General features: G+C 40.2%; 1 protein-coding gene across 1 annotated transcript in view; it reads left to right on the forward strand.

The window, feature by feature from the left end:
• rbm20 (RNA binding motif protein 20) overlaps positions 1 to 26,474 on the forward strand; it is a 55,241-nt gene that overhangs the window by 16,023 nt on the left and 12,744 nt on the right. The window contains exons 2-5 of the mRNA XM_069168193.1: positions 17,252 to 18,296; positions 19,433 to 19,497; positions 19,921 to 20,030; positions 20,980 to 21,080. Coding sequence (XP_069024294.1) covers positions 17,252 to 18,296; positions 19,433 to 19,497; positions 19,921 to 20,030; positions 20,980 to 21,080 — 1,321 coding nt within the window. The remainder of the gene's footprint in view (positions 1 to 17,251; positions 18,297 to 19,432; positions 19,498 to 19,920; positions 20,031 to 20,979; positions 21,081 to 26,474) is intronic.

The following is a 26,474-nucleotide window of genomic DNA, read 5'->3' on the forward strand; positions in this document are numbered from 1 at the left end:
ACCTCTCAATTTTGTCATTACACTCGACTCATCACTGTTATGTAACTGTCTTTTACGCTTTTCTACCATTATCATCTTTTTCTACTCTATTCTTTCTTCCTACATGATTTCACATTTGTGTGCCCATAGATATAATCCCCCACAGTGGGTTGGATGACAGACTAGAGGTGAGATCACACCTGTTCTTTTCTCCATCAGAAAAGGTCGACAGAACTATATGACATAATTTCCATTTGTTGTGCTTTGCGCTTTGCTTTAGGTTTTGGTGGAGGGTGTTGTCAAAACAAATCATATTTCAGTCTGTCTAACTTTAGGTAATGCTGACATACTTGTCATAATGGGTGTTCAGGCTAGATCACACAGACATCATTACTCATGATGCGGCAAAAAGGATACTGCTGTTAAAACTGTCCAGGCAAACAATGAGCAATCGTTCTGTTGCAAGGCAAATCTCACAAACTGGGTTGAGACTAGATAAAGCTTTGCTTTTGCTTTTTATCGATTTCAAGTGTTTGAAGAGTCCTGTCAACTGCTGCACTGTGGTTTAAAGGCAAACTAATAAACCATCTAAAAACATGGACATAGTTCATGGCTCTGCCTTGAATAAGAGTTAACTTTTTAATTGTTCTTCAAACAGCCTGGTTCTGCTCACCCTTTGCTCACAGCTTCAGTTGTTGCTGTGATTGTCATCTGGAAACCGTTAGCAGGAAGTTTCTCTCAGTAACTCTGAAGGGCAGATCGATCAGCGACCAGTGAGAGCGGTTGAAGCCAGGCTCAGACGACACGAATTCAGACCAGTTGGACACCCCAACCAAAAGTCTAGCATGTCCAAAAAAAATTGTATGTTTACCTGCCTAGATTGATGTATTTTTTTGAGATTTTTGCCTAATCTGATAGAGTTTCCTTGGCAAGAGCCAAATATAGTAGTTGTAATGTATTTTAGACTAAGTCCAGCAGAAGAGCGATGACGTTCGAGTCAAGCGTTTACTTGTAACTGTAGTTCTGACCATGGCAGCAGTGGTCGAGCTTGATGAAGCCATATGAACAGACCTCGGCTCACACTGGGGGAGCGTCTCTATTATTGCCTGTTTTGGCCCACAGCACGTGTCGTGTGGTGGTGAATGCCGATTTCTGACAGGCTTGTTCCAATAGTTTCAGAGTTAACTCGAGGTCGACACCCATTCGGATGCAACAACTGAAAACAATCCTCAACAGAGCATTGCCGGAACGTACCCGTTCACAAAAGGAATTTGGACCTGGCTTTTCTTTAACTCCCCATTTCCAACACTTATTAATGGTGCCGGCTCCGAGACAGAAACAGTGACTCGGCAACCTCCTGTTCCTGGCCTCTGCTATCAGCCACTCTACTCCCGCTATCATCGACTGTCAGGCATGGATGATGCAGAGATGTCTGCCTGTGTGTCTGAAGAGAGGACGACAGTGGGGCGGCAGGGATCGTCAAGCACAAAAAGCTTTAAACAGGGAGAGAGACCGTGAGATAGGAGCGTAGATGCAGATACAAACAGAAGGGGGGACAATTTAGAGCAGGGCTGTCATGCCCGAGGAACAGATTAGAAATCAGGCACGCTAATGGGCCACCTAAAATACCCAGAGTGGTGAGGGAGGGGACATGTAGGGTTTCTGTTTGTCATCACAAGGTCGACATCCATTCCAGAGAGCTTCCTGTCAATTAACCTCCCTGCTAATCAATTGCACCACGGGGAGGTGGGAGGGCACAGGTGGTGCACTCAGACTTCCCCTGTGAGATGGTCATTATTATGCAATTGGCTATAATTGCATTTGAATCTGTTCTCTGTGTTTTGCACGATTCCACATTAACATGAACTGTTTCAGATGGAAGTTGTAGAGTGGCAACACACTACACAATGAATAAATAAAATCACATTGTGTTGTTCTGTGTGGGTCTGGAGCCGCACAGTTGCAGCTGTCAGTGACTCATCAGGGTACAGATAACAGGGCAGTAACCTTCCTGCCTCCCTGCGGTGTGGGGGTTTGCTGGCTCTCCCTTGCAGACAGTAAACCGAAGATACAACTTCTCTATCTCCAACTTCTAAAGCTTCGTGCTCCCTTGCTCCTGGAAAAACCTCTCCACTTTAAATGCATCATCTTGTAGCTGTGTTAAAAATGTGTTCTCGCTTACGCCTACTGATAAGCTGCCCTGCAGATATTTATTTTGGCAACACGTCCTGTCACAAACAATGTCTTGGTTACAGTGTACAATAAAACACCTGTTTTATTGGTAATTCATCCAAACAAAGAAAAAGTTCCTCTGCAACCTGTTGACATTAAGTACAGGTTAGTTTCATAATCACAACAACCAGTAAACAGGGCTGACCAGCATGTGATACATTCACTCTGCTTGAATGTTAATGTGCAGCCTGGCAAATCAAGCCTCGTGTTAGGAAGAACCCAATAAACTGCAGTAGACATTTCCCAACACTTTTTTACGTCAAGAACTCCCAGAGTCACTCCTACCAGTACTTAACCAACTTTATTTGCTTATTGGACGCTGGTCTGACAATGTCTCCACTGTTACCAGCGATAGCAGTGACCTCAACACAGTGTGACGCCACAGCATGCAATACACCCGCCGACCACTAGAGGGCAGTGTGTCAGTGTCACGGCTTCGCCTCAGGGAGGCTTAATAAACCCTGTTTTAGAATTTGTAGCATATTCAAAGCATTGTCGACTTTGTGTTTTAGCAGAATCAGCGTTATTGGCCCAATTCCAAAGTGTTCATTATGTCTATCATACAGAGTCTGGACAAACGTTGATGTAAACTGCAACATGACTGGATGGCAGAGTTATACAACACCAGGCCATAATTCTAGTTTGATATATTCTGTAAAAAGACATCAAACAACAGATGTATCTCTTTACTTTAACCACACAGACAACTACATCACTGACTGTGGCTGATTGTGGCGTATCATCACCCTTAAGCCATCAGACCGCAGTGCATTAGAAAATACTGAGATGTTATTAAGTGTGTGTCACTGAATATTGTGCAAATCTGTCAGATATTTGATTTCAGTCTTTGGACTCAGACATGTATGTGACTGTAATTGTATTATAAATGACTGATGTGTTCAGTTTATAAAGCAGACCTCTGCATTCTGTTATGTATTTATACACGCGTGTATAAGAATATACGGTATGTGTGTGGATTATGATCGCGGTTGCTTTTTAAAAGTGCGTGGTCTCAGTTGGCAGTTGAGCAATTTCTGAAGATATAATTATAATGTCCGTCCTCTTCGTCCGGCAGCTCTGGTTTTCCCTGTGTCAAATACTGTGTGGAAAAACGTTCGCTGATGTTTTGTTTAGATTACAGATTATGTGAATGAAACTAAAGATAGATCTGGACACTGTATATTTGTAGCCATAAAACAATGAAACACAGAACGACACGTCTTATTTAATTTTTTTATTTCATGCGAGTGTATTATTTCAGTGACCGAGCTTCACAGAGGAATCCCTTGATGGTCATTACTGCAGGGCATGGCCAACCCATTCTGTCCACTGGCTTTGAGGGGGATTTCTCACTCTCGCTGGGGTTTTGCAGGACGACTTCTCGTTTTCCTCTTTAGTTCGTTGGTCTTTTTGTTTTTTGTTTTGTTTTTTTGGGGGGGAGAGGGAGTGGATTCTATAGAGCAGCTGTTGGAAAACTTGTTCAGTTCATTTGCTGTTCAGTTTCATTTTTTACTAATTGCTATTTGAGCAGCTTGCCATTCAAGCAGCTTCCTGAGATGAGACATGTTGGGCCATATGGCTGCCGCTCACTGTCTGACCTCTATTGTGTCCAGCATGTGTGGATGTCGGTCCGATTTCATGTTTTGCCCCAAATCATTTAGCCATCTGTTGTCCTCACTGCAGTATCATCTTTATTATTGTGCCTTATGATGTGCCTCTTTATGACTTCATTTTAATGTCTCAAGACATCAAACAACAATCTTAAGCCATTCTTACTGTTTATAAAACATGACTGGAATTACATTGGCCTTTTCTAAGAAGAATTATGGTGTTCTCTCTTTCTCCTGCTGATGCTCATTGTGCTGTTAATGTGCACTACGTCCCTGAATTGATAATGAAAATACTATTACGCAGATTAACGAGTAGTCTATTAATTATTATTCATTTTATTATAGATTTACAAAGGTCATTTTCTGTCAAATATATTACATCTTAATAAAAGGTAAATTCACATAACATAAACATTTATTTTCTGGGCCGCAGCCCTTCATCCAGATTAATTGTTGGCCCTTCATGGGAAAGAATTCATGCCCGTCTGGTTTCGACGCGATCACTATATTTTGTTGAATGTGACTCCTCCTAATAATCCCTTTCATAAAGAACACAGTACTCAAATATATATACAGTTTTTGATAGCTGCTTTTGTACTGTGCAGTTGTTACCATTTTAAAATACATCTAATGTTATGATTAAGTAATAATTATAATATATATATATATATAATGTTTTTGATCTTTTCCACACACTTACCTACCCTAAACCTTTTAAATCATCAGATTTAGGCCTTGCTGTATTTCCAGGAAAATAGACATTTTCACTTTCTTTACAGATTTTGTTTCTTTGTCTGTTTTATGTGCAGGCGCCTTCATGGAGGGAATCCTGTGCATGCTTGCCCTGGTTTGCAGTCATTTTGGTGCTCGTGTGAGCAAGTCTTACTGATGACTCACTACAATTTAATATTTGCGCAAGTTGGGGGTCATTTAAAAGCAATCTTCAAATAATATATATTTACCATTTGTTATATTTTTGATTTTTTTTTTTGGGGGGGGGGGATTATTTAGTGTGTATGACGCAGAGTGAACATGGATGCATGCAAGGATTGCTGATTGCTTCACTTGGTAACCCCCTGTGTGTGGCAGTGGTGCTGCCCTTGGACTGTTGGTTTTCTGTGAATACATGTTTTGTATCATCAGTGTTATATTTATAATTTGCTTTGATAATATTCAGTTTTCCTTCATCCTCATATGTGCATATTATTAAATACATCAGGAAACACTAAGGATAAGTGCTGCATGAGCGCAATGAAGTCATTTTTAAAAAATGATGGGAGGTGAGTTGGGAGCTGCGCTGCCATTGGCTTGGAGGTCCAGTGAGGTCGACGACGTAGCTGGTTGTGATTGGTATTTGAAAGCACGACGGCAGTGACAGATGGTAAAATGCAACGCTTGCTTTGGACAGAGATGGAGGAGAGTGTGAGTGAGGTAAGACCAGAGCGAGAGAGGGTGATGTGAGAGGAAGGAGGGGTTGTGGGAATCATCGCTACGTCACCTTGTGCACCAATATAGCTCTGATGTTGCTGACTGCAGGCAGGGAAGACTCCAGTCAGGTGTTCCTCACTGTATCCTGCTGCCGCTCATAAACATAACTTCATATTAAAGCCTGCAGAAAATGTAATGGCCCATTTTGCATGTTTATATTTGGACCTGTAGAATTTTCATCAAGAAACATGCGGACTTTTAATATGTCACTTTACAGCAGCAGCCAGGGAAAATTAAATTTACTGTCTACACCCGGGCAGCAGCTATAAATAACTATTTGAGAGCAGCAGGAAAAATGGCTGGTCGAGCTCAGTTGTCAAAGCCAACACAATCCTCCCCCACTCCTCATATTACTTCACCTTTGAGTCTTGTGACGGCTCCTGTGCTTGAATTCCCATCTTACAAATATTTCTCAAATCTAATTTAGACAACATTAACTTGCCAAGGAATAAAATACTTTCTTCTTTTTTTATATGGTTTGATCCATGTTTCTCTTATGTAGTTCTCTAGCCTTCAGTTTTTTTGGCTGATTTGAGGGGAAAAGATGTTTTTGCCAGCAGTTGGATGGATCACTAATGTCACTGTCCAAAGTCCAAGCAACCGTTTGGGTGACCCAGTAACCTGCCCCCCCCCCCCCACACCCCCCAGCTCTCAGCACCCAGTTTGACACCCAATGTCAGCAGATCCCAGGTAACCAATTGAAGGAGGTTTTCTTAGCTCATGTCAGCACTCTTGCATCAAAACTGACCACAGAACACCCGATAGGCCAGAAAAGAGGCACAAGTGCTGATGAACTGTCAGAATTTGTGGTTTACATTTGAAAGCTTTGTTTACTTTAGAGCTTGGTGAGCAACTTTTTTTGTATTCCTCCTTAAGTCTCATTTCCTTTTATCTTCAGAGGCTTGTCATCAAGGGTTAGGAATAACTGTTTTATAGGCAAATGACTCAAACAGGTGTCACTCCAAGGTCCTAAAGTGGTCACCATGTCAGCAGAGCTTTAACGACTAATTGCAGTTTTTCCTTCTCGGGGGCATAGTTGTGGGTATGCTCTTAAAAGTTTGCAGTTGGGAGGCAGCTGTCCACTCAGAAGGTTCCTTTTGACCTCCATGTTTCTCCGTGACCGCAATATCCCGAGTTACACCGTCTTAATGATCGAAACAGGATCACCTTCAGCTACCATGTGCATGCGAGAAGTGGAGAAAAATGTTTCTCCAGCATTAAGCCTCTCTGGGTTTAGTTGCATGTCTGCGGGTCTAACGTTCGTTTGTGCGTAACTCAGCCTTAATGTCAACGCATGAGAACTCATGGGTTAATTTGACAGTGAGGGGCCGGGGCTGAGTACCGGTTCCGGTTACCTCGCAAACTTTAGTTTACCTTTTGATATGGCTTCATAAAACCCTGCGACTGATCTCCGGAATAAATCTGACCATTTTACAAGAACCACCGGAGAAACATGGCATGAATGGGATGCGTTGGAGTGGACGGGCCTGCCTTATGGGGGTCGAGCAGGGCCAGACCCCGCGGCTGTGCGGCTAAGATACTTCGCCCGTTGCTGGCGCACCATAAATCAGGAACCAACCCCCTTTTGCAACTGTGCCAAATGTGGACCGAGGCAAGCTGAGCCTGCTTCCTCACCCATACCTCGCCCCATGCGAGCGTCTTTCATTGCTTGATGTGTCGACTATGCGGGCTGCAGCTATGTGTCTCATTTGTTGAAAAGTTAAATTAAGGCTCCGGAATGTCAGTAACTGTTTAAGCCTTATTAGGAAGAGGAAGGGTTGGAAAGTCGCCTCTTGATTAGTGTCTAGAATCACATGTAATGAAGTGTGTGTGTGTGTGTGTGTGTGTGCGCGCGCGCGTGCGTGTGTGTTTGAGAGAGAGACAGCTCTGCATAAGGGATTTGAAACAATATTTCTGAAGCCCTCTTATGCTGTTGTGAACGTGGGCTTGTCACCAAAGTGGCCTGTTCATTCTGAGTCCCGCACATGTAAACATTGTAACAGGCTGCACAGGCGCCCGCTGATTGAAATGAGTACAGTGCCCTCACATGGCAGGCGGACACATCTCTGTCAGACCTCACGGGGCCAATAATGGCAACATGTGGCGCCACCTAGTGGGCCGCAGGAAAAGTAATTCAGAGGACACCTACGCTGTGTGTGTGTGTGTGTGTGTGTGTGTGTGTGTGTGTGTGTGTGTGTGTGTGTGTGTGTCCTCAAATTACTCATGTTGTGGGGACATTAATCTGTTCACACTCACAGTGAGCACCTGACCTCCTTTTGGAGACAAAAATCAAATCCCCATAAATCATGACCTTTTAGGAAACTCTTCACTTCTGCCTCCAACCTCCCTGCTAAACTGTTGTCAATCATCGTGCACAAGGTCTGACTTCTGTATGTTATTACCACAATCTGTATATTTTGACATTTTTCTTTAATGTATTGTACATGTCAAATATTTCATAAGATCATTTTTCAAAATGTAGTTTTGCTCCCTTTTACTCAACTCTGTGCGTTGCGCTGATGCTGCTCTACGTTGTTGGCTTTAATTATATGTATAGCTCTTCGAGACATGCTTTGTGATATTGGGCTCTAATCAACTGTCCCTTGACTTGGTTTAAGGTGAGACTAAGGGTTGTGGTTTGGGTAATTCTTCAGGAAGTGAATGCAAGTCGATGTAAAGTCCTCAGAAGTGATAGAGACAACATTTCACGTGTCTGATCATTAATTATGTTTTACCACAAAGTGTCAGGAAACAGCAGATTTGCTGAACAACAAATACAAATGATTACAAAGTATACTTAAAAAAATGTTATAAAAATATACAGCGGTTGTAAAACTTTAGTAAAAACTTCATAGAAAGTAAAAACTTGATAGAAAGAGAAAAACAACGAGTTGGAAGGTTTGGGGTAAATGCAAGTGAGTTTTTTTTTTTTTTTTTTTACATCTGTGATTCCTGGCTTTCGGCCTGTTTCCAGCTGTAGTTTGAAGGAAATACATCCCACACCCACCCACCCTGCACCACCTCTGTGTATTTGCAGCTGCTCACCAAAGCAGTACGGTGCCACGATGGAGCACCAAGACATGTTTAAATTAAACTAAAAAATGAAAGAACAAAAGATAAAGTTAATTATCATAAATCAGTATCATCATCACTTTTATTTCATTGTACAGTAATATGCAGTGTTATTTATTGTATTTGTCTGTTGGATCTGATAAGATATTTTCAAAATATGCAGTTAAATACATTTATTTATTGCTCATGACATTGAAGTCGTTTTATCATCAGTATTTGTTTTGCATATCAATGAACTCACTTGAAAAATATCTCGGTGGACATTATCTGTTTAGAAGCATGAAACTTACCCAAGCCATAAAATGAATAACAATAAATCATTTTTGATTATCATTTAGCGTGTATGGGGAGCCAGGATAACAAGCATTTGGTTCCCTCTTTGCCGTCTGTGAAGCTAACAGATGGACCGACTGTAAATCTGTCAGTGAAGCCTGCGAGTTGAATACTTGTGTGTTTCGATAAAATCCTCATTTACAGCTGCAAAATAATCTACTGATAGAGCTCCATAGAAAAAAGCAGAAAATAAAAATAATGTATGAAATTGTAGGATAACGTATTTAGTTTTAATATTTGTCCATGGTTACATGCCTGTTACAGAGTGGATTTGTTTTGTTTTCGTCTGCAACAAACTATGTCGTGTAATTCTGAATGTTGCTTCGCCAACAAGGATCTTTCAAACAGACAAAAAATGACCGAAACATGTTTCGCGTTTTTGTTTTCATTCCCTCTTTTAAGTGTAATAGAACATGAAAGTCAAATCCAAAAATTAAATTTATTGAAATATGTAAAAGAGAAATGTTTTGCAAATATATACATTGTAAACACTTTAATATTATAATTAAGTTATAATAATAAATAGGAAATAATTGCTATTGACCTGAAAATAATCAGTGTTCTCCTCAAGAACAATTAGAAGGTGATGCTTTTAGTGTAAAAATATAATTTGTTGAAATGTGTTCACACAGTTCAGTCACAGAGACATAAAGAACACTTCTGGTCTCAAGTGTGTTTAACGCTTGCTGCTCCCTCAGGCGGCATCCTTTAGAGAAGGCAGGAAGGTATCTGCTATGTGTTTGTGTCATATACAAAGTTTTGAATTTAACAATGTCATCATTATAGCTTCAGTGTTTTATATTTAAAATAGTTTCCCCGTTGAAGGATTTTTCTCCCCGTTTACTTGAACTCAGAGGAGTCAATAGGCTCACTGCCCTTATTGTTAATAATTTATTGCCAATGTTTTTTTTTAATAAATACCCTTTTGCTCGGGAGGCATGTCTATCTTTTCTGGTTCATGAAACAGTTCTCTTTAAAATTCAAAATTTGTTTTATTGCATAGAAAAATAATTTCTACACACTTGCTGATACTTTAAAGGATAATTTGAAATTTTCAAAACACAACTCGTATGAACTTATCAAGAAATATCTGAAATTAAAACTAGTAATTAAAGTAGATTTATGTATTATGTTTTGGAAGTTACATCCAGTTTTATTGTAAAATTGATAGAAATGCCAGTTTATTTTCATATATTGTCATTCTCCTACAGCGTGTGCTGTACTGTTTTACAGTTTTGCTTTTGTTCAGCAGAGTCGCCGACAGCAAACAAGAAGACATTTTTAGGGCATAAACACTTTAACAATGCCGCAACATCCATCGCTTGAGGACGGATTGTTATTTCTAGTCCACTTTTCCAAAGACAGATTTGTTGTGTCCGTCCGTCACCGGGACAAAATGGACAAATCCATCAAAACCATTATATCCTTCCAATGTGCGATGGAGAGCCATATTCAGTGTGTGTTAAAAGATCTGTGTGTTATACAGCTTCGAGAGGAGTGAGAGAATATTTGATTTAATATTTTACATATAGATGGTCAGATTTAACCAGAGATGAGGCTGTTTTCTGCCACTGTGAACGTGACAGTTGACTCTATATGAAGCTTTACTTCAGGATTCAGAACTGCACAGCATTACCCGAAGGCCTCCTCTGTAAATACTTTCTTCCCCTATGTGCTGGTCGACACCCCGTCCTCACGCACACACACAGACACACGCATGCATACCACTTGTGACTTGTCATCACATGCGTCTCTGCCTCTGCCTGTCCGGTTAACGTGGGGAAGCAGCGCCACTCACATAGGGGGTGAAGACCACTTGCAGAGATGTTTTGCTGGTGCACATGTCCTGGCATTGGTCGTCAAGTCGGAGGTTAGAGACGTACGTCTGTCTCAGCTGCCGGGCAGAGGTCAGATCATGGAGGAGCAGTGCTAAGATCAGTGTCAGAGGTGTAACTTGGACCCCCACGGCTTCCCTTTTCAAGGTTTGTGTGTTTATACGTCCAGTGTGAGCCTGTCTTGTCGGGGGTCTGCTGTAGAGGCAGGATTTATAGCTGTCTGTGGAGCCACGGTGGTTTTGGGTGATTAGTTGGGTGTTTCAGTGGAAAGCTGCTCTGTAGCTAGATTGAACTTGAATCCTTCCTCTAAGTTGTTACTTCCTCCGATAAGGCTCCGTGGACGGATTGGATCCATGTGGCGTTTTGTTGTGACTATGGAGATGACTTTGATCCTTGTGAGAGTGTGTGTGTGTCACATTTAAGGACAATGTGGCTTTGAATTCAACAGAGACGTTTGTTCTCTAAAGCTGTCCCGAAAAACTTTACATAGTTGATGCCTAACTAGGGATGTATTGTTAAGGCAACATTTTGGAAGATAGTTCAAAAGCTTTGAAAGGTCTGTTATTATTTTATTGTGTTTTCAGTGGGAATAGGGAGCCATGATGCATCTGCGTTGCTTTTGACTGGCTTAAATCCCGCTTGTATTTATTTCTTTGATTTATTTTTTTCTGTATGATTCAGCTGTGGCGACTGGTTCTAGTATTTCTACTTACAATTTGCTTTTATTAATTACTTTACTTTTTACTTCTTTCTCTTACTGATTAATGCTTTCTGTAGATGTATCAACATGTTGTATTTCACAGCAAATTTTGTAATGTACACAGTGGTGGAGATTACGATTGTGGCAAGTTGATAATGTGAGGACGCTGTTGGACATTATGACCTGATGTTATGCTTTGTTGAAGGTATGGTGAGGTGTTTATCAGGGCGCTTGTTGCAGCTGGAACTTGTCCTTTTCTTTTTGTGCTTTGTACCCGACATTGGCCTTCCATTCCTGGATGAGAAACCCGAGCCTCGAGAGCAGATGGAAGTGGAAACTCTTTTTAAAAATTACCACCATTTTTCATTCATCCGCTTTAGTCCTCACCACCCTTTTTTTTTTTATTCGGGAAAGACTAAATGTTAAGAATCATTTTGTTTGTTTGACTGTGACTGTGAAAAAAGTGTGCAGCGCACAGTCATTTATTAAAAATGAATCCAGATGTGCCGTAGATTACAGAAAACACCGGTTGCAAAGTATAGGAACTATTGTTGGTGTGGTGCTGGCATCTTTTCTGCTTTCAGTGACATAATTTGTCATATTTCATTCAAAATAGGCCGATGACATTCAGAGTACCGCAGCAGGACTTTTCAATAGGACTAGGAGAGTGTTTGGGGTTAAAAATAAATGTACGTTTTTTTTTTTTCTCACAAATTAATCAGAAAACCTACACCTGACAGTGTTCCTGTGAAGCAGCCTGCATTTTTAATTATACAGTTCACACTTTGTCATATTCTTTTGGAGGATATCTTGTAAAACCTTGTCATGGTGAAAAACAACAACTCTGGATGGGCAGACGTCACACTATTGAGTCTTAATATGGAAAATACAATGAGATCAAGCAGAATGATGAAGTCTCACTGATGTTTCAGTGTCCATTAATCTGGATTAAAACCACAATTTAGCCAAATAAATCAGCCATCACTTTGCTTTTAAATTTGCTCTGTAGATAAGACTTGACTTACAATTGAAAGACATTTTAATACTCAGTACTCTAATCTCAATGTTGTACAGCCACTAACATTACACACTAATGTTTTAAACTGTTATTTATGCTTTTTTTTAAGTGTTAAACAAAAGAAATACTGTATTAAATGTGAATTTGCAGATTTGTTCATGTACCTGAACCTTTAAATGACCACATGAAACTAATTTAAGACTGAGTGAATACTGCCTGCTAGGCTATAGGTTCAGTCCTGAAGAGCAGGCCAACAGAAGCACATGAAAAACAGACTGGCAATGTATTTGTGAAATAAAGAAAAGCATAGACAGGTCAAAATACTGTCTGCTAGGCTGTAGGTTCAGATTGAATATCATGATCCTCATACACGATGTTTTTATAATATAATACGTACAACTGTTTTCTCTTTAAGATGCAACAGTCCAAGTGTGTAGCAGGATTGAAAATAATAGAAATCTGCACTCCCATACAACATCAGCCCAAAGTCTGTGGTAGAGTTTTGAGGTTTGTTGGATTTGTTAACATGCTCACCCTTAAAACAATTCTTCAGCACAAAAGATGAAAGTCTTCTTTTGCTTGTGTGGGTTTAAAATTATATTTTTATCATCTCTCTAAACACGGTAAAATATTTGTAGCTGCTCCAGAAACGCTTAAAGCAGCCTGGGTTTGGTTTCCTGATTTGCACAAGTACTTTTGAACGTATACCGAGTTGCTCAACACTTGACAGTAATTTGATTTTTTTTTTTTTTAAATTTTAAAGTTGCTTGTATACTCAGTTTCCCACTTTGGTACCCTCTTCTCTGCCCAAACAGAGACTTAAAAGTGTCTCTGATTCAGCAGATATCTAATCTGTCTAATTAAGAGTCAACTTCACTCGATTTCTGAATCTCTGGGTTCATGAATTTGTCATTTATCACGCAGAGAAACAGACTATGTACTGAAATATTATCCAAGTTCTTGCTCAGTAAAATTTTTTACAATAAATAAACAGACAATATGATAAAGCCTTTCTCTTCTGTCATCCATAACCACTGAATATCCCGTGTTACTCTTTAAACACGTCCCTTCCACACCTGGTTGAAGTTTATTTGACACCTATATTCCCTATCGTCATCACAAGATTGGTCTGAAGTGTCTTGCACACGGTGCCAGCTGCCCCGGAGTCCATATTAGTCTATTAAGGACACGGTGTATCATGATGGCCGAGAGCGGCTCCAGTATTTATAGCTTGGAGTCATAAACTGGAATGGTGTAAGCGTATCTCTCCATCAGCAGGCTTGTCCAATGAAGAGTGCGTACAATCGGTAGAGAAGTTCAAGGCTGTCAATCGTGCAAAATGAGCAAATGATATATTTCAATACATAAAAACTAAACCATGCAAAAAAAAAAAAAAAAAGTCTTTCTCATTATAAATCATATTTTGTGTATAAATCTTTTGTTACAAAATGCTTTACAGGAAAAACAGCGAACATAGAAACGGGATATTTTTCTTTGAAACTGTTTCTTAAAAAAGTCGTAGTATTTTGTAATCAGCCGTAATATTGAGTGTCATGACGAGTAAATAGAGGATGAATGCCAAAAAGAAAGTTTTATTGCTGTAACTAAGTCATTGTGATGTAGATCTGTGGACACAGGATCAGTTAAGATAATATAAGATTATCTAAAGTGGTAAAATTGCTATGATTTGCCGTTATTATACTGCTTTCAGCCATTACATCTGTATTATTGAAAGAAACATAAAACATATCTTTTTAATCTGGCTTTTGATTAAGGTCGTTTTTTTTGCCCAATTTTTAACTCTCAGACAATGATCTTTTATCACTTTTTGTCCACTGTTTTTATTTATTTCACATACTTCTATTTATTTTTTTTTAACATTTTATTGTTTTATCATTGTCACTTTGATGTCTTGCTAAATTTTCTGTGCTGCTAAGTTGAAGCACTTTGGGCTGCATGTTTGTAGGATAGGTGCTATATAAATAAAGCTAAGTAGTATTAAGTCCACACAACCAATGATATAATATTGTAACATTAAGTCTTAAGTCAGTTCCAGTGTTTTGTTTTTCAGTAAACTCAAAAATGCAAAACAAACTTCCAAAGTTTCATAGAGTTTCATATTTTTTGGCTCAGGGCTGTGATTTCAGGACCATATGTCTACAGCAGGATAGTTTACCGCTCAGTGGGAGTATAAGTGATGGTTGTGATATGATAACTTTATGATGTGCCAATGTAATCACAAGACCATATCACAGCTAAATAAGCCAACAGGCAGGTGATAATCTTCTGCAAGATTCAGTTGCATAAATTATTACTTGAAAGTGTCTTTTGAACTTGATATATTTTTGAGGGCAACCACAAACCATCTGATTATCGTTTACTCACGTATGCATCGATATCTTTTAAGTGTCAACATGATTCCAAATAACCACAATTTCAACGCGTCATTATCTGTGTGCAAAACGTTATGACTCTCAAAGCTTTGTCTCAAACAAACTGAGCACCCGGAGATCGGAGCAGTGGCGAGACAGGCCGTGTCGGATGCTTAACATAGATGATGTGCTGAATAGTTGAGTGGACTAAATTTAGACCACATATGAGGACATTCATCAGAAATTGAAAAGGCAGACCAGTCAAATGAGGTCACGGTGGACGATGTGGTTCTGTTACAGCAGTTTGTGTTGTAATTGGTGTAGTTTAACAAGTAGGAACATACAGCAGGCTGCTCACCTCCTGATATCTAAACTTAGTTCTGTACAGCTGTCCCCCTTTTTACTTAAGCTATTCTGTCTTTATTGAAGAAATTAAAATTGTTAAGTTTTTAGACTGTACAGGCCGACAGAGACTGCAGGGAGAGCTGTAGGACGAAAGGTTTGGGTGATGATTGTGTATTTTTAACATTTGATGTGATCCCCGACATGTTACACTGAAATAATATAGAAGTAGCCTGGACATTAAACTGTTTGCTGTAAGTCTATGTTCATACTGTTTTAAGTTTGAGTTCACATGTGCCAGTGTTGTTGCTATTTAAACCGTACCTACCGTCACCTGCTGTGACATCATCCCCTCTGTGACCCCGACATAATAAACTCAAACCCTCAATATTTTCATATCAATCTTGGCAGGCTTTTTCCCTTTCTACTACACTACTGTTTGTTTTAATCATTTTGTCAACAGTTACACTGCCCGGTCTGGTAGACGCCTCTACAACCTCATAGATTACTGACTACTTGACAGACAGACCATAGTTTCTGCAGCTCTGGAGATGTGTGTCTGAACAAATGGTCATCGGCAGGGGAACGCTGCAGGGGATTCGTACTTTGACTAAAAGTCATCTATAGAAGTCTTCACATCATGACCTGTTTGTCAGTTCAACAGTAACTTGTGTCATATTGCTCCGATGTACATAAATAACTGTCATCTGTATACCTTTGGTTGTAAGGTGTGGGTGGCTGGTAACAGGTATCAAATGTGAATTGGTGTTTTTAAGTCTCAAAAAGTTTAAAAGCAATCCACTCACGAAGAGCGGTGACTGTGTCTGCTCTACCTGCCGCCATCGTGCTCCTTGTCAATCAAACCAGACACTCGTATCTGTGAGATCAGGAGACAGAGGGTGTACGGTAGGCCTCAGTCCACATGTAGCTACGTCATGTCCTCCAGAGTGGCTTAATTCCTAATAGAGTAGACCAAAACCATTTCCCTAAGTTCTACTGCGTACATATGATGTAACGCAGTGGCCATTGATAACCTCCTCGCTGTCACTCTGGTGTAGAGCAGCACCATCATACCTTTCACCAGCCAGACAACCAAAAGAAAAACACTTGTAAACCACTGAAGACATTTTTAGGTTCATAAGTGTCAGACTTCTGTGTAATAGCCCTAATTATGTTCTTCGGATTCTCTTAAACCCAGCAGCACTGACAGGCAGCTGATGGCTTTGCCGAACTGTCAGCCATTTGCTAGTTTATTACTTTTAAGATTTGCCCTGTTTACTCATTTTAGCTGTGAAAAACAAACAGTACTTCTGTGACAATGAAGAGCTGAAACTTTCTAACAGACAGTGCCAACAGGAATAAGAAAACATTGGAGTACTGATAAGTAAATATCTCTTTGGAATAAAATCTTTTTTTGTAGTTTGGTATTAGTTAACCAGCTGTTGGTAGCTAGTTAGCAGAATATGAATGCTCATCAGCCCTTTCCAACTCAGGTCATTGTTCAGTAGTGGTTTTGTTATTTGTATAAAGCACAAGCTCCTCGCAAATGATCTGTGATACAAACTGTAACATGGTGAAAATGTATGCAGAGCCACAATGGTAACTTTAGCTGTCACTAATGGTGCTGTAGAAAACGTTGAAAATGGTGTGAATAGTGGCCATGCACTGCCCTTTCATGCCAGTTTTAAAATGTAAAACCAATCCCACTCACCTTCCACTAATTCTCTTTGTGAGCAGTATGAAGTCTAATCTGTGTTAAATATCGAATAGACACTTGTTCTTCTTCCTTTCAAAAAGCTGTGCTTCCATATCTTGTTTAGTCAGTAGCTACCATGAAAAACAAGCATTTTAGCATCTATTGCTGAGTTAGAAAATAAAGGTGCATTGCTTGTACTTTGTTATTGGCATCAACCAATGTCAGTTACATTGGTTCCCGTTGGGTCTTGCATGTTTCCTCCAGTTTGCATTGGCTGGATTCATACAACTAGTTGCTACATATGAAACGTCTGTAAGAACTGTTCCAGGATGGGCAGCTCAGTATGTCTAAGTTGCAACCCCTGTTTCACCATTTATAATGAGGAGCAGAGCAAAGATCTGACTGATAATAAGCACCTCTTAAAAGTGGCTACACTGAATCCCACTTCAGGATCATGCCTCTGAACATAAGCGCAAACCTTATCAGTTAACTTTTCAGCTATTGTTTGACATCTAACGACGTAAATTGATTAATCTTTTGAGATTCGTGACCTGTGGTGTTTCATCTTCTGCAGCATCACTGCGGGGCCCTTGGACGGCGTCGATAAGAAGGGCCTTCAGGCTGGTGTCCAGCTGCCAGGCAGCGTCCAGACGGGGCCTCACCAGCAGAACCAGCAGCTCCTCTTGACTCCAGCCAGACTCCAACTCGCTCAGCTCCAGGCCCAGCTTACCCTCCATCGACTCAAACTGGCTCAGGGAGGCAATACAGCCAGTGCTGCCTCAGTTCTCAATCAGGTCCTTTCCAATGTCACCATGTCCCAACCTCTGTTCAATCAGCTGCGGACTTCAACTATGGTCGGGAATCCTTCGCAGGGTGCCTTTCCAACGGGGGTGATAGGCTTCCCCTCTGCAAACTCAGCCTTGGGTGCCTTGGTGAGCGGGGGATTCAACCAAAACCCAGGGAATGCGAGACTGAACCATCCTTGTGGAGGGGGCACGATGGGCCAACAGGGTGGGGAGTACGGTAAAAACTCGTCAAATTACCCTTCTGATACTGACAGGCGTCTTCAGTACAGCTTGATTGGAGGGACATCTGCAGCATCAGCCACTGCTGGTGATGGACAGTACACAGTGATTAACACACAGGCAAAAAATATGACCAATGTTGGTTTTCAGAGAGATTTTTACGGGCCAGATATGCAGGGGCAGCAAGCTGGGTTTAGTGTCAATGAACAGAAAATGAATGTGTATAACTCCGCTGGGCATAAGGAGCAATGGAAAGGCCACGTTACCTTGACTCATACTGGAAAGGCGGACATGGTATCTAATCCTCCCACGGTGTGGACGGCAGCTGGGCAGCCAATTCGTTCCCGGACGGAACTGTATAACCCAGAGGAGCCAACCCCTGAACCCAAGTTAAACTGCAGCAGTGCCATTTCCTCTTTTGGTTCAAGCATGCAGGGGTTTGGAGGCTACCAGCCCCTGCATGCAAGTGAGGAAACCTTATCTTCAGGTACCAGGACACTTCAGCCTTATCAGGTCAATGATTACCATGCGGTCACACCAACTCAGCTGCCTCACCAGTGCAGCATCTGTGACAAGAAGGTGTACAACCTCAAGGTCAGTGAACCGATCTGTCTACATGTAAATATGTGTTCAGTCTGTGAATGTATGATGAGTTTCATCTTACGGAAATATAACTGAAACAAATCAGTCGTTCACCAATAAGTTTAACATATCTTCATTAAAAATTGACAATGTGGTTTTCTTTAAATGTTCCAAGTCCTCACAAGCATTGGATGAAAAAATGTGCGTCTTAGTCTGAAAATAGCTTACATAGCGTCACTAAATGTCTTGATTTAAGGAGCAGCCTCTTGTAGCGTTTTCAAACCAGCAACCAGAGTCCGACTGAGCTTGTTCATGTTCAACCCTTTTTGTGTCAATTGAAACCAAGTCTGTTATCATGGGTTTGATCTCCAGTGATGACATTTCAGATTGGACCTGGGTCTCAATCCGGTAGAGATACATAAACATGAACTCAGGCTGGAAACGAGTGAGGGCGGACATCACTCCAGTTTATGTTGGGGATCCTGGTGTGATGTTTCTTTAGTGGCTTGAGTTTCTATGTTTTTTTGCTTTTGGTGAATGCCCTTCTGATTGTGCAGCTGTGTTACTGTATGTTGGCTTATACAATGCTGACCCTCGCTATACCGGTCATCTGCATCTTCACCTCTTCCTCACCTCACATGACAAGGAGCTCCTGAGCTTCAAAATCCTGCCAGATCTCCTTGTTGATTTAATTGTCATTCAAAGAGATGAAGAGGCAGACGACCACCAATGTATTTGACAACATTGCTCCCGGTATCGCACCTTCACGGGCAAACTGCGGCAATTTCATCACAACTGTTGGCCCCCTATTTGCAACCAATGAGATTCAATATTCCTGCCCCAGTTGTAAGCAACCCGAGTGGTGCTATTCACTTTGAATTTGACCCCAGTTGACCCTTGTCAGTACCACCTCGTGAGTTGGGTCGCAAAGCTGAGTCAAAATCATCGTATTGCCCCAGTTGGACTTCGGTTTGAAAAGGGTACAACTGGCAAACTAATCCAAGATATTGTCTCTTTAATTTCTCCCAGACATGATCTTATACGAGGGGTATGCAAGAGCTACCAAGGGAGGGCAAGCTGCCAGTGTGTCTGAGTCTTTTGAGTCTATGTCTGGACAGCATACTGTATGTGTGTGCTTGTGTTTTTAGGACTGGGACCAGCACGTGAAGGGAAAACTACACCTGCAGAATCGAACTTTGTACACAAGTGAAAGGTGAGTTATTTGCAACACTAAACGTCATTGGACAGAGTTCAAAGTGGGCTGTGCCTGCAAAATGGGCTTTCACATCGCTTTACTTCTGAGGGACAACTTAAACTAGTCATAAAGTTGCGTCAAGTTGTTTGTTCTGTTTTAAAAAAATATATATATTTTAGAACAGCTTACTACAGTACTATCCTTCACTAAAGTTTGGTAATTTCTCCTACTTTCTTACAAGCTGTGTTTTATATATGTCTTTTAGCTTCAACACTGAGTTGGGAACAAACCTCTCTAAAGTGCTGGAAGATTTTTATTTTCCTTTTCCTTACTCCATACACAGCTGTCTTAATCTTTCCATTAATATGAGCTCTGTCACAAGATATGAGCGAGCAAGGCAGGGGAGAGGCAGCTAAAATCAGCCTTCTCTGATTGTTGCAGCTCAGCGGTGCTATCAGCTGGAGCTGTTCACTATGCCGTCGGCAGGCCTTCTGATGGAGGTCTGAATGCCGGAGGAACGAACCCCATGGTCTGTTCTGCTGCGAGTCAAGGTAGGATATCACATTCACCACCACCTCCATTTTTTTTTTTTTTACAGCTGACACGAGAGTGATGTCTTTCTGATTGCCAGCATTTGTAAAACAGAGTATTTTTAGAGATCATGAGCTTACGAGCCAACACGTTTTTATAACTTGACACAGAGTATTTTGAGATGTGCATGTGTGCTGCTAGAGTTAAGTGTTTTGAGATGGAAAACATCTACAACATGAACACGAGATCCTTATTTGTGCTTTTTGGGTGTTTTAAACGTTTTTGTACACATCATAACAACGAACACACAAAGCGGATGACGTCTGTGTCATGCTTTTCGCCACATAAACAAACCGAGCACCTGTTCTCTATCATATCAGTGGAATCTCTTAAAAACAAACCAACCGCGAGTGGCATGCAAGAGAATTTGTGCCCAACCCTCACTGGTTAAATTAATTTTGGCAGCAGTTTTTTGAGGAGTCTGAGGTTGAAGAGGTCTCACTTTTACTCAAAGGACATGTATAACCTTTCATTGATTCCTTGTCCTAATTTGAGTACTCCATGTTTAGAAAAGATGGTGAACAAGAGCTGTAAATAAGATGGAAAAACTGTGACTTATTTAAAGCTAATCAAGACACAATGTATCAAATAAGCCAGCAAGCACCACGAGATATCTTAAAATCTGTACAGTTTAAATAATCCTTAACTTAACATTTATATATGAATGTTAGAGAAACCTGAAACATCAGTGTAAACTTTTCCTTATAATATAAACACCAAATCAGTGCTGGAACAAACCATTGAGTCTAACTGACAACCTGCATGTATGTTCAAATCACAGTGAATTATCATCACATTTTACAGGCTAATGCATTTTTTTTGAGCCCCTTTGTTGGTAATATTTATGGCATTGAGCCACAAAGCGATTTAGGGCCATTTTAAATCCACATTTTCAAATTGTTTCCACAGATGTATCCTCAGGAGCCAGTACGTCATTCTTACCAATTACAGCCATGAAGACTTATCCCATGTCAGATACAGGATTTGCCTCGCACCAGCCGGAGTCAAAGGTCAGACAAATGTTTAACTTTTTTTTTCTCAGGTTTACTGGAGTTTGCCCTGAATGTGTAAATCAACGTTTGTGACAGATGCTGGTGATAAAGGAACAGCTGTTATACAAGGACATAAATCATAGTTTGTGTCCTCTAATCTGAAAAATTGATTTTAGGCATTTAGGTGTGTGGACTTTACTGTAATAATTTACCTCGAGGGCGCTGACCACTGGTGTTCTTTGTTTCTGATAATATATTCTATTGTAATATATCTTTATTAATCTTTGCGTTGCATTTCTTCCATGTATCTTGAAATATTTTGTAGTTAGCAGCAGGAGAGAGTGTGTAAGGTGCGTTATGAATTGACCCTGAATGTGTTTTGCATAATGAATGGACTCAGATCCCTCTGCTGACAGCTGCTGGGGCCCAACAGCAGGTTTTGTCCGGACTTGACAACTCTTTTTCAGTGAGCTCAACAACCTGGCAAAACGCATGACGAAACCAATGCCTAAAAAAATATACAATTTTCACATATTCTCATTTTACTACTTAAACATTTGATGTTTTGTTCTATGTTGTTTCATCATACTTTTTATTGATAATCGCAGTAACTGATTCCTCCATTTATTTTAGAAAGGGGAAAACACATTTCATTCGTAGAGGAAGAGTTTGTTTAGACTAGAAGACTCGACTCAGCTGTACCTTGAACTGTCAGCCTTTCACAAACACAAACGGTTCCATGTGGAAATAAAGCAGATGTCTGCATGAGCTTTGTCTCATATTCCAAATTCATCACACACATAAAATACATTTATTTAATTGCATTGAAAAATATTTTTTTATTTAGCACAGCAGCAACAAATCATAGTCATTTAATTATTAGCCCAGAAGGTTTCATCTTAATTGCAGAAGCTCATTTAATAACTTTTAAACTACAATTATGTGTTATTTTCTGTTTTATTTTTTGGCCTTTTTGTCTGTAAAGACACTCAAATTTAGCCATTGGATGGCAGCGGAGGCGACAAATATAAAGCGTTTCAGGTACGAAGAGGATAACCAAAAATTAAGCAAAGGAAAATCTTAATCACAGAACTTTGTCTGCGGCTCCAATTAATTATGAGTTTTCCTAATAGGATACATGTGGCTATCGCCACAGTGCTGCCGTCAGTGTGCCGATTCAAAAGAGTTGGATTTCGACTTGGGTTGAAAAATAGCAGCTGTTGATTGGCATCCATCATGAAAGAGGGTCTCCTGAAAAGCACAGTGCAGATGATGAGTGAGGTGAACGGCATCCGAAATAAGTCCTGAAAAGCCAATACCCAGCATGCAGCTTTCAACAGTCAGTGTTGCAATGCAGGAGCACATTACTGCATATACAGGCACAAACTGCACTGACTTGCACAGTGTATGCATTATTTATCTGAGCTGCAGTTATCTTAATCTCTTAAAACAAACCACTCGACCCCTCAAATTTTAGAGTCATAAAGTCATGCAAAATAAACATTGCATAATATTTGTCAACAGCTGCTTTTACAGCTCTTTAGTAAAGCTCCTCTAATTATTCTCTTCTAACGTAACATGCAGTTTTTAATGTTGCATTATTATGAATGAAAATTAAAACCCTTTCCTTGTTCTTCAGCCTTATTTATTTCATATTTTTTGATTTTTTTTTTTTTTTTTGATTTTTTTTTTTGGGGGGGGGGATCTTCACAGAAATTGAATAAAGTTCAAAGCATTTTATCAAACTCGGCTGTGAACACAGATAATAAAGTTAAGTTGCACTGATTTAACTTAATTCTACAAACATTAGGCTACAGTAGTTTTCAGACACTTAGAGAACATCTGCAAATTCTTGGGCCTTATCTTTAAAGTCACTTGTACATATACAGTTTATAATCTGTATATATTTAACTTTTCAATTAACCATTTCAACTTAAGATACAAAGTGTAATTACTACACAATCATTCAGTGCTGTGTATTTTAGATCATAAAAATAAAACGGACCACCACTTATGCAAATAACAAAGAAGGAAAAAGAAAAAATTAAAGCTCAGTGGTGAAGTAAAAAAAAAAAATATTTTTCAAGTGAAACAAGTGTTTAAAACACAGGAGGATTTGGGTGTAATATAAAAACCCTAACCCTGTAATAAAGGACTGATAGAGGCTGGTCCAGATTCAGACGCCATGTTGTTTAAATTACATCTCCTCCATTGTAAAGCCACGTCTTCACTGTGTGAGGACGTTCCTCTAAACATCTGCCATTTGTTCTTTTCTTCATTGTCAGGAGAAGCTATTTACCAGGAGCCTGAACTCAGTGATGTGACACGTCATGTGCTTCATTGGTTGGTTTTTGACAGAGGATTTCATTGTATCACTGTGGAAATATTTAGAGCTGTGCTACATGAGCTTATGTTAGTCGCTATAAACACACACCTGTCTGAGCATAACACGTGGGGTTTTTAATGCCCTGTGTGGAACAGAGAGCACTCGAACGCACACAATATGCAATGGCAATTTGTGAAATGTTCTAAGTATTGAACTTTATTTGTGACTCTGCAGATTAAAAAGTTCAAGGTGAACAACACATGGAACACACAATTTGTAGAAACATAACAGCGAAAACAAACTAAAAGAAAAGCCTTTGGTAAAGTCAAATTAAACCGAAATTTTAACAGATTTTTATGATGAAAATAAAGAAAAAACAACAACCTGGACATGGAGATTAATACATATACGTTTGAGCCCATATATACAAGCATACACAGGCATCGTTAGTTTGGACTGCGGTGTCCAGCAGTCAAAGTAACACGGTAGCTTCTTGCGACAGAACTTGAACAGAGATAAACACAGGATTACAGCTAACTGCTGTTAGGAGCCCAGACCGAAAGACCCCGGGGTCACCCCCCCCTCCCCCCCCACTCCACACACACACACCCCACCTCCAGGCGGGGGTGTAGAGTTTCAGATTGGTGAAGTGATCTGAGGAGTCGGCGTGCAAGCCCCTCCGTGTCGGAACGCGGGGAGAAACTGTGAAACCAAAGTGACCGTCTCCCTGGATCCTCTAACATAGATCCTGCTTTGTGCAAATAAACAGACACGGCCTGAGGAGAGGCAACAGACGACGTCAGTCAGCAGGCTGTCAGTGAAAACAGGAGAGCGCAGTGTGAAATGGTTGTTATCGTTTACACCTTTTGGCCCTAGTTTGCAAGGTCAGAGTGTTGAGAGTGTAGTTTTCAGCAGCGGAGTGCAGGGCTGTGGCAAGTAAAGCCGTTACCTCTGTTTAATCAGTCTGTAGTTAAGGCTGAAGATTTATTGAATCCATTAAAAGGGCGTACTTTTTATTTCTGTTGTTTTCAGGCTAAAATCATAATGAGGCTACAGTTTCTACAGGCTGAAATTAAACATTTAATACATTTTAGATGTGAATGAAGTGTACTTTAAGAGTAACTCGGAGTCAGTGCTGGGAAAGAAGTAGTTACATGTAACAATGTTATGGAGTTAAATTACAAAATAAGCATAGTTTTTATCAATTACAGTTACTGAGAAAAAATATGGAATTAGATTGCGGATACTATTCAAACCTCTGAATGTATCCTTGTTGGTAAACAACTTTTATGTATTTTGTCTACAGGCTCCATTCATTAGGCAGTATGCGCTCAAATTTTAAGCCTTGTTTTTGATTGATTGATGTACGTTGCTCTGAGTATTCACGAGGAGACAGTTGGCCATGTCGTCGCATAAGACCAAGAGATGTTTAAAGACTCATTCAGGAATCAGTTAGAAGTAGTTTTCAAGCTCTATTGTTCGATCACCACTCGGCATGGAGTCGACCTGAATGAAGACCTGATTTGAGGTTCTGAGGACATTTTTCCTTCACTTCAGTCAGTTGGGATCAACATGCTTGTAATTTGTTTTGGAGGTTGTGCTTTAAAATCAAAATATTGCAATGTTACTTTAAGTAATATTTAAGGACTCCTCGAGAGAAAAAACATGAGTTTGCCATGTTTTTCACATGGCACACGTGATCACATGTATGATACGTGTTTACCACATTACATTTCATTTAGCTGACGCTTTTATCCAAAGCGACTTACAATAAGTGCATTTCAACCATGAGGGTACAAATTCAGAACAACAACAATCAAGAAAATACAATTTCTTCAAGAAAGCCAAACTTCAAAGTTCTGTCAGTAAGTGCCATTTTAAGCGCTACTAAAGTTCTCCTATTCAAGGTAAAGTCGTAAGAGGTGTGTTTTTAGTTTGGGGCGGAAGATTTACAGACTTTCTGCCGTCCTGATGTCATTGGGGAGCTCATTCCACCATTTAGGAGCCAGGACGGCAAACAGCCGTGATTTTGTTGAGTGTTTAGCTCGCAGTGAGGAAGCGACAAGCCGATCAGCAGATGCAGAGCGGAGTGAACGGGCTGGGGTGTAAGGATTGACCATGTCCTGGATGTAGACTGGACCCGATCGGTTCGCACACCACGTGTTGCAACATATGATAACATGGGGAAAATGGGGGAATATTTTCACAAGAACAACTTTTTCCCGTGTATGTGGTCACATGAGTTTTTGTACGTGTGGAATTCATGTTTTTTCTTGATGGACTTTTAATAAAACTTTGACAGCAATCAGTGATGAGAACTGTTTAAAGGTTTACACTGATGAGTTTGAATAGATTTTTCAACTTAAGTACAAAATATTTGTCAGAAAAATATTTCAGAGGAATCAAATGTAATAAGTTACATTACTTTGCTGAAGTAATTAAAATAGTAACATTACTCATTACATTTTTACAGGGTAACCAGTGAGTCATCTTTCCATCACTGACTGTAATAAACTCACACATCATAGTTATTTCCCAGTTCTAAAGATTTCATTCATTTCTTTCATGGGGAGCTGACGAGGAAAATCAGCCTCAGTATGACTGCAAAATATTTCCACTTGTATTTCTCTCCGTAGTTTAATAATTAGAGTCAAACTTAATTGAATGTTTGTTCTGTGTATTTAATAAATTTATCCCAAATTTAATTTTTTTGTTGTTCCACATGTCAAAAGTCCGGCCTACAAATTCAGACCATTTAAAGTACACCTGGTGGTGTTGTGTATGCAGTAACTCCTTGTGAGGCATGACTCGGTGCTTCTGGTTTGCGCTCCACAGAAACAGCTACTGTTCGAAGCCCGAGCCAAACGCTGACAGTGATATCACTGCTGCGGTCAAACTGTCCGGGATTTCAGAGACAGTCTATGTTTTACAGGTCGGACGTTAGTGACTGCAGATAGAAACGACCAGGACTCTTGTTCTCTTTAATATTCCAAGGACATAAACACCCTATTCCTGGATCTGTTTATCGAGCCCAACCTGCGCTGACCTTTCTGTATTCAGGTGCTGGCGGTGGCACGGGCACGGAG

This window comes from Embiotoca jacksoni, unplaced genomic scaffold, assembly GCF_022577435.1.
Source record: "Embiotoca jacksoni isolate LCO1_2020_lvr unplaced genomic scaffold, fEmbJac1.0.p SCAF_4, whole genome shotgun sequence".
Taxonomy (NCBI): domain Eukaryota; kingdom Metazoa; phylum Chordata; class Actinopteri; family Embiotocidae; genus Embiotoca; species Embiotoca jacksoni.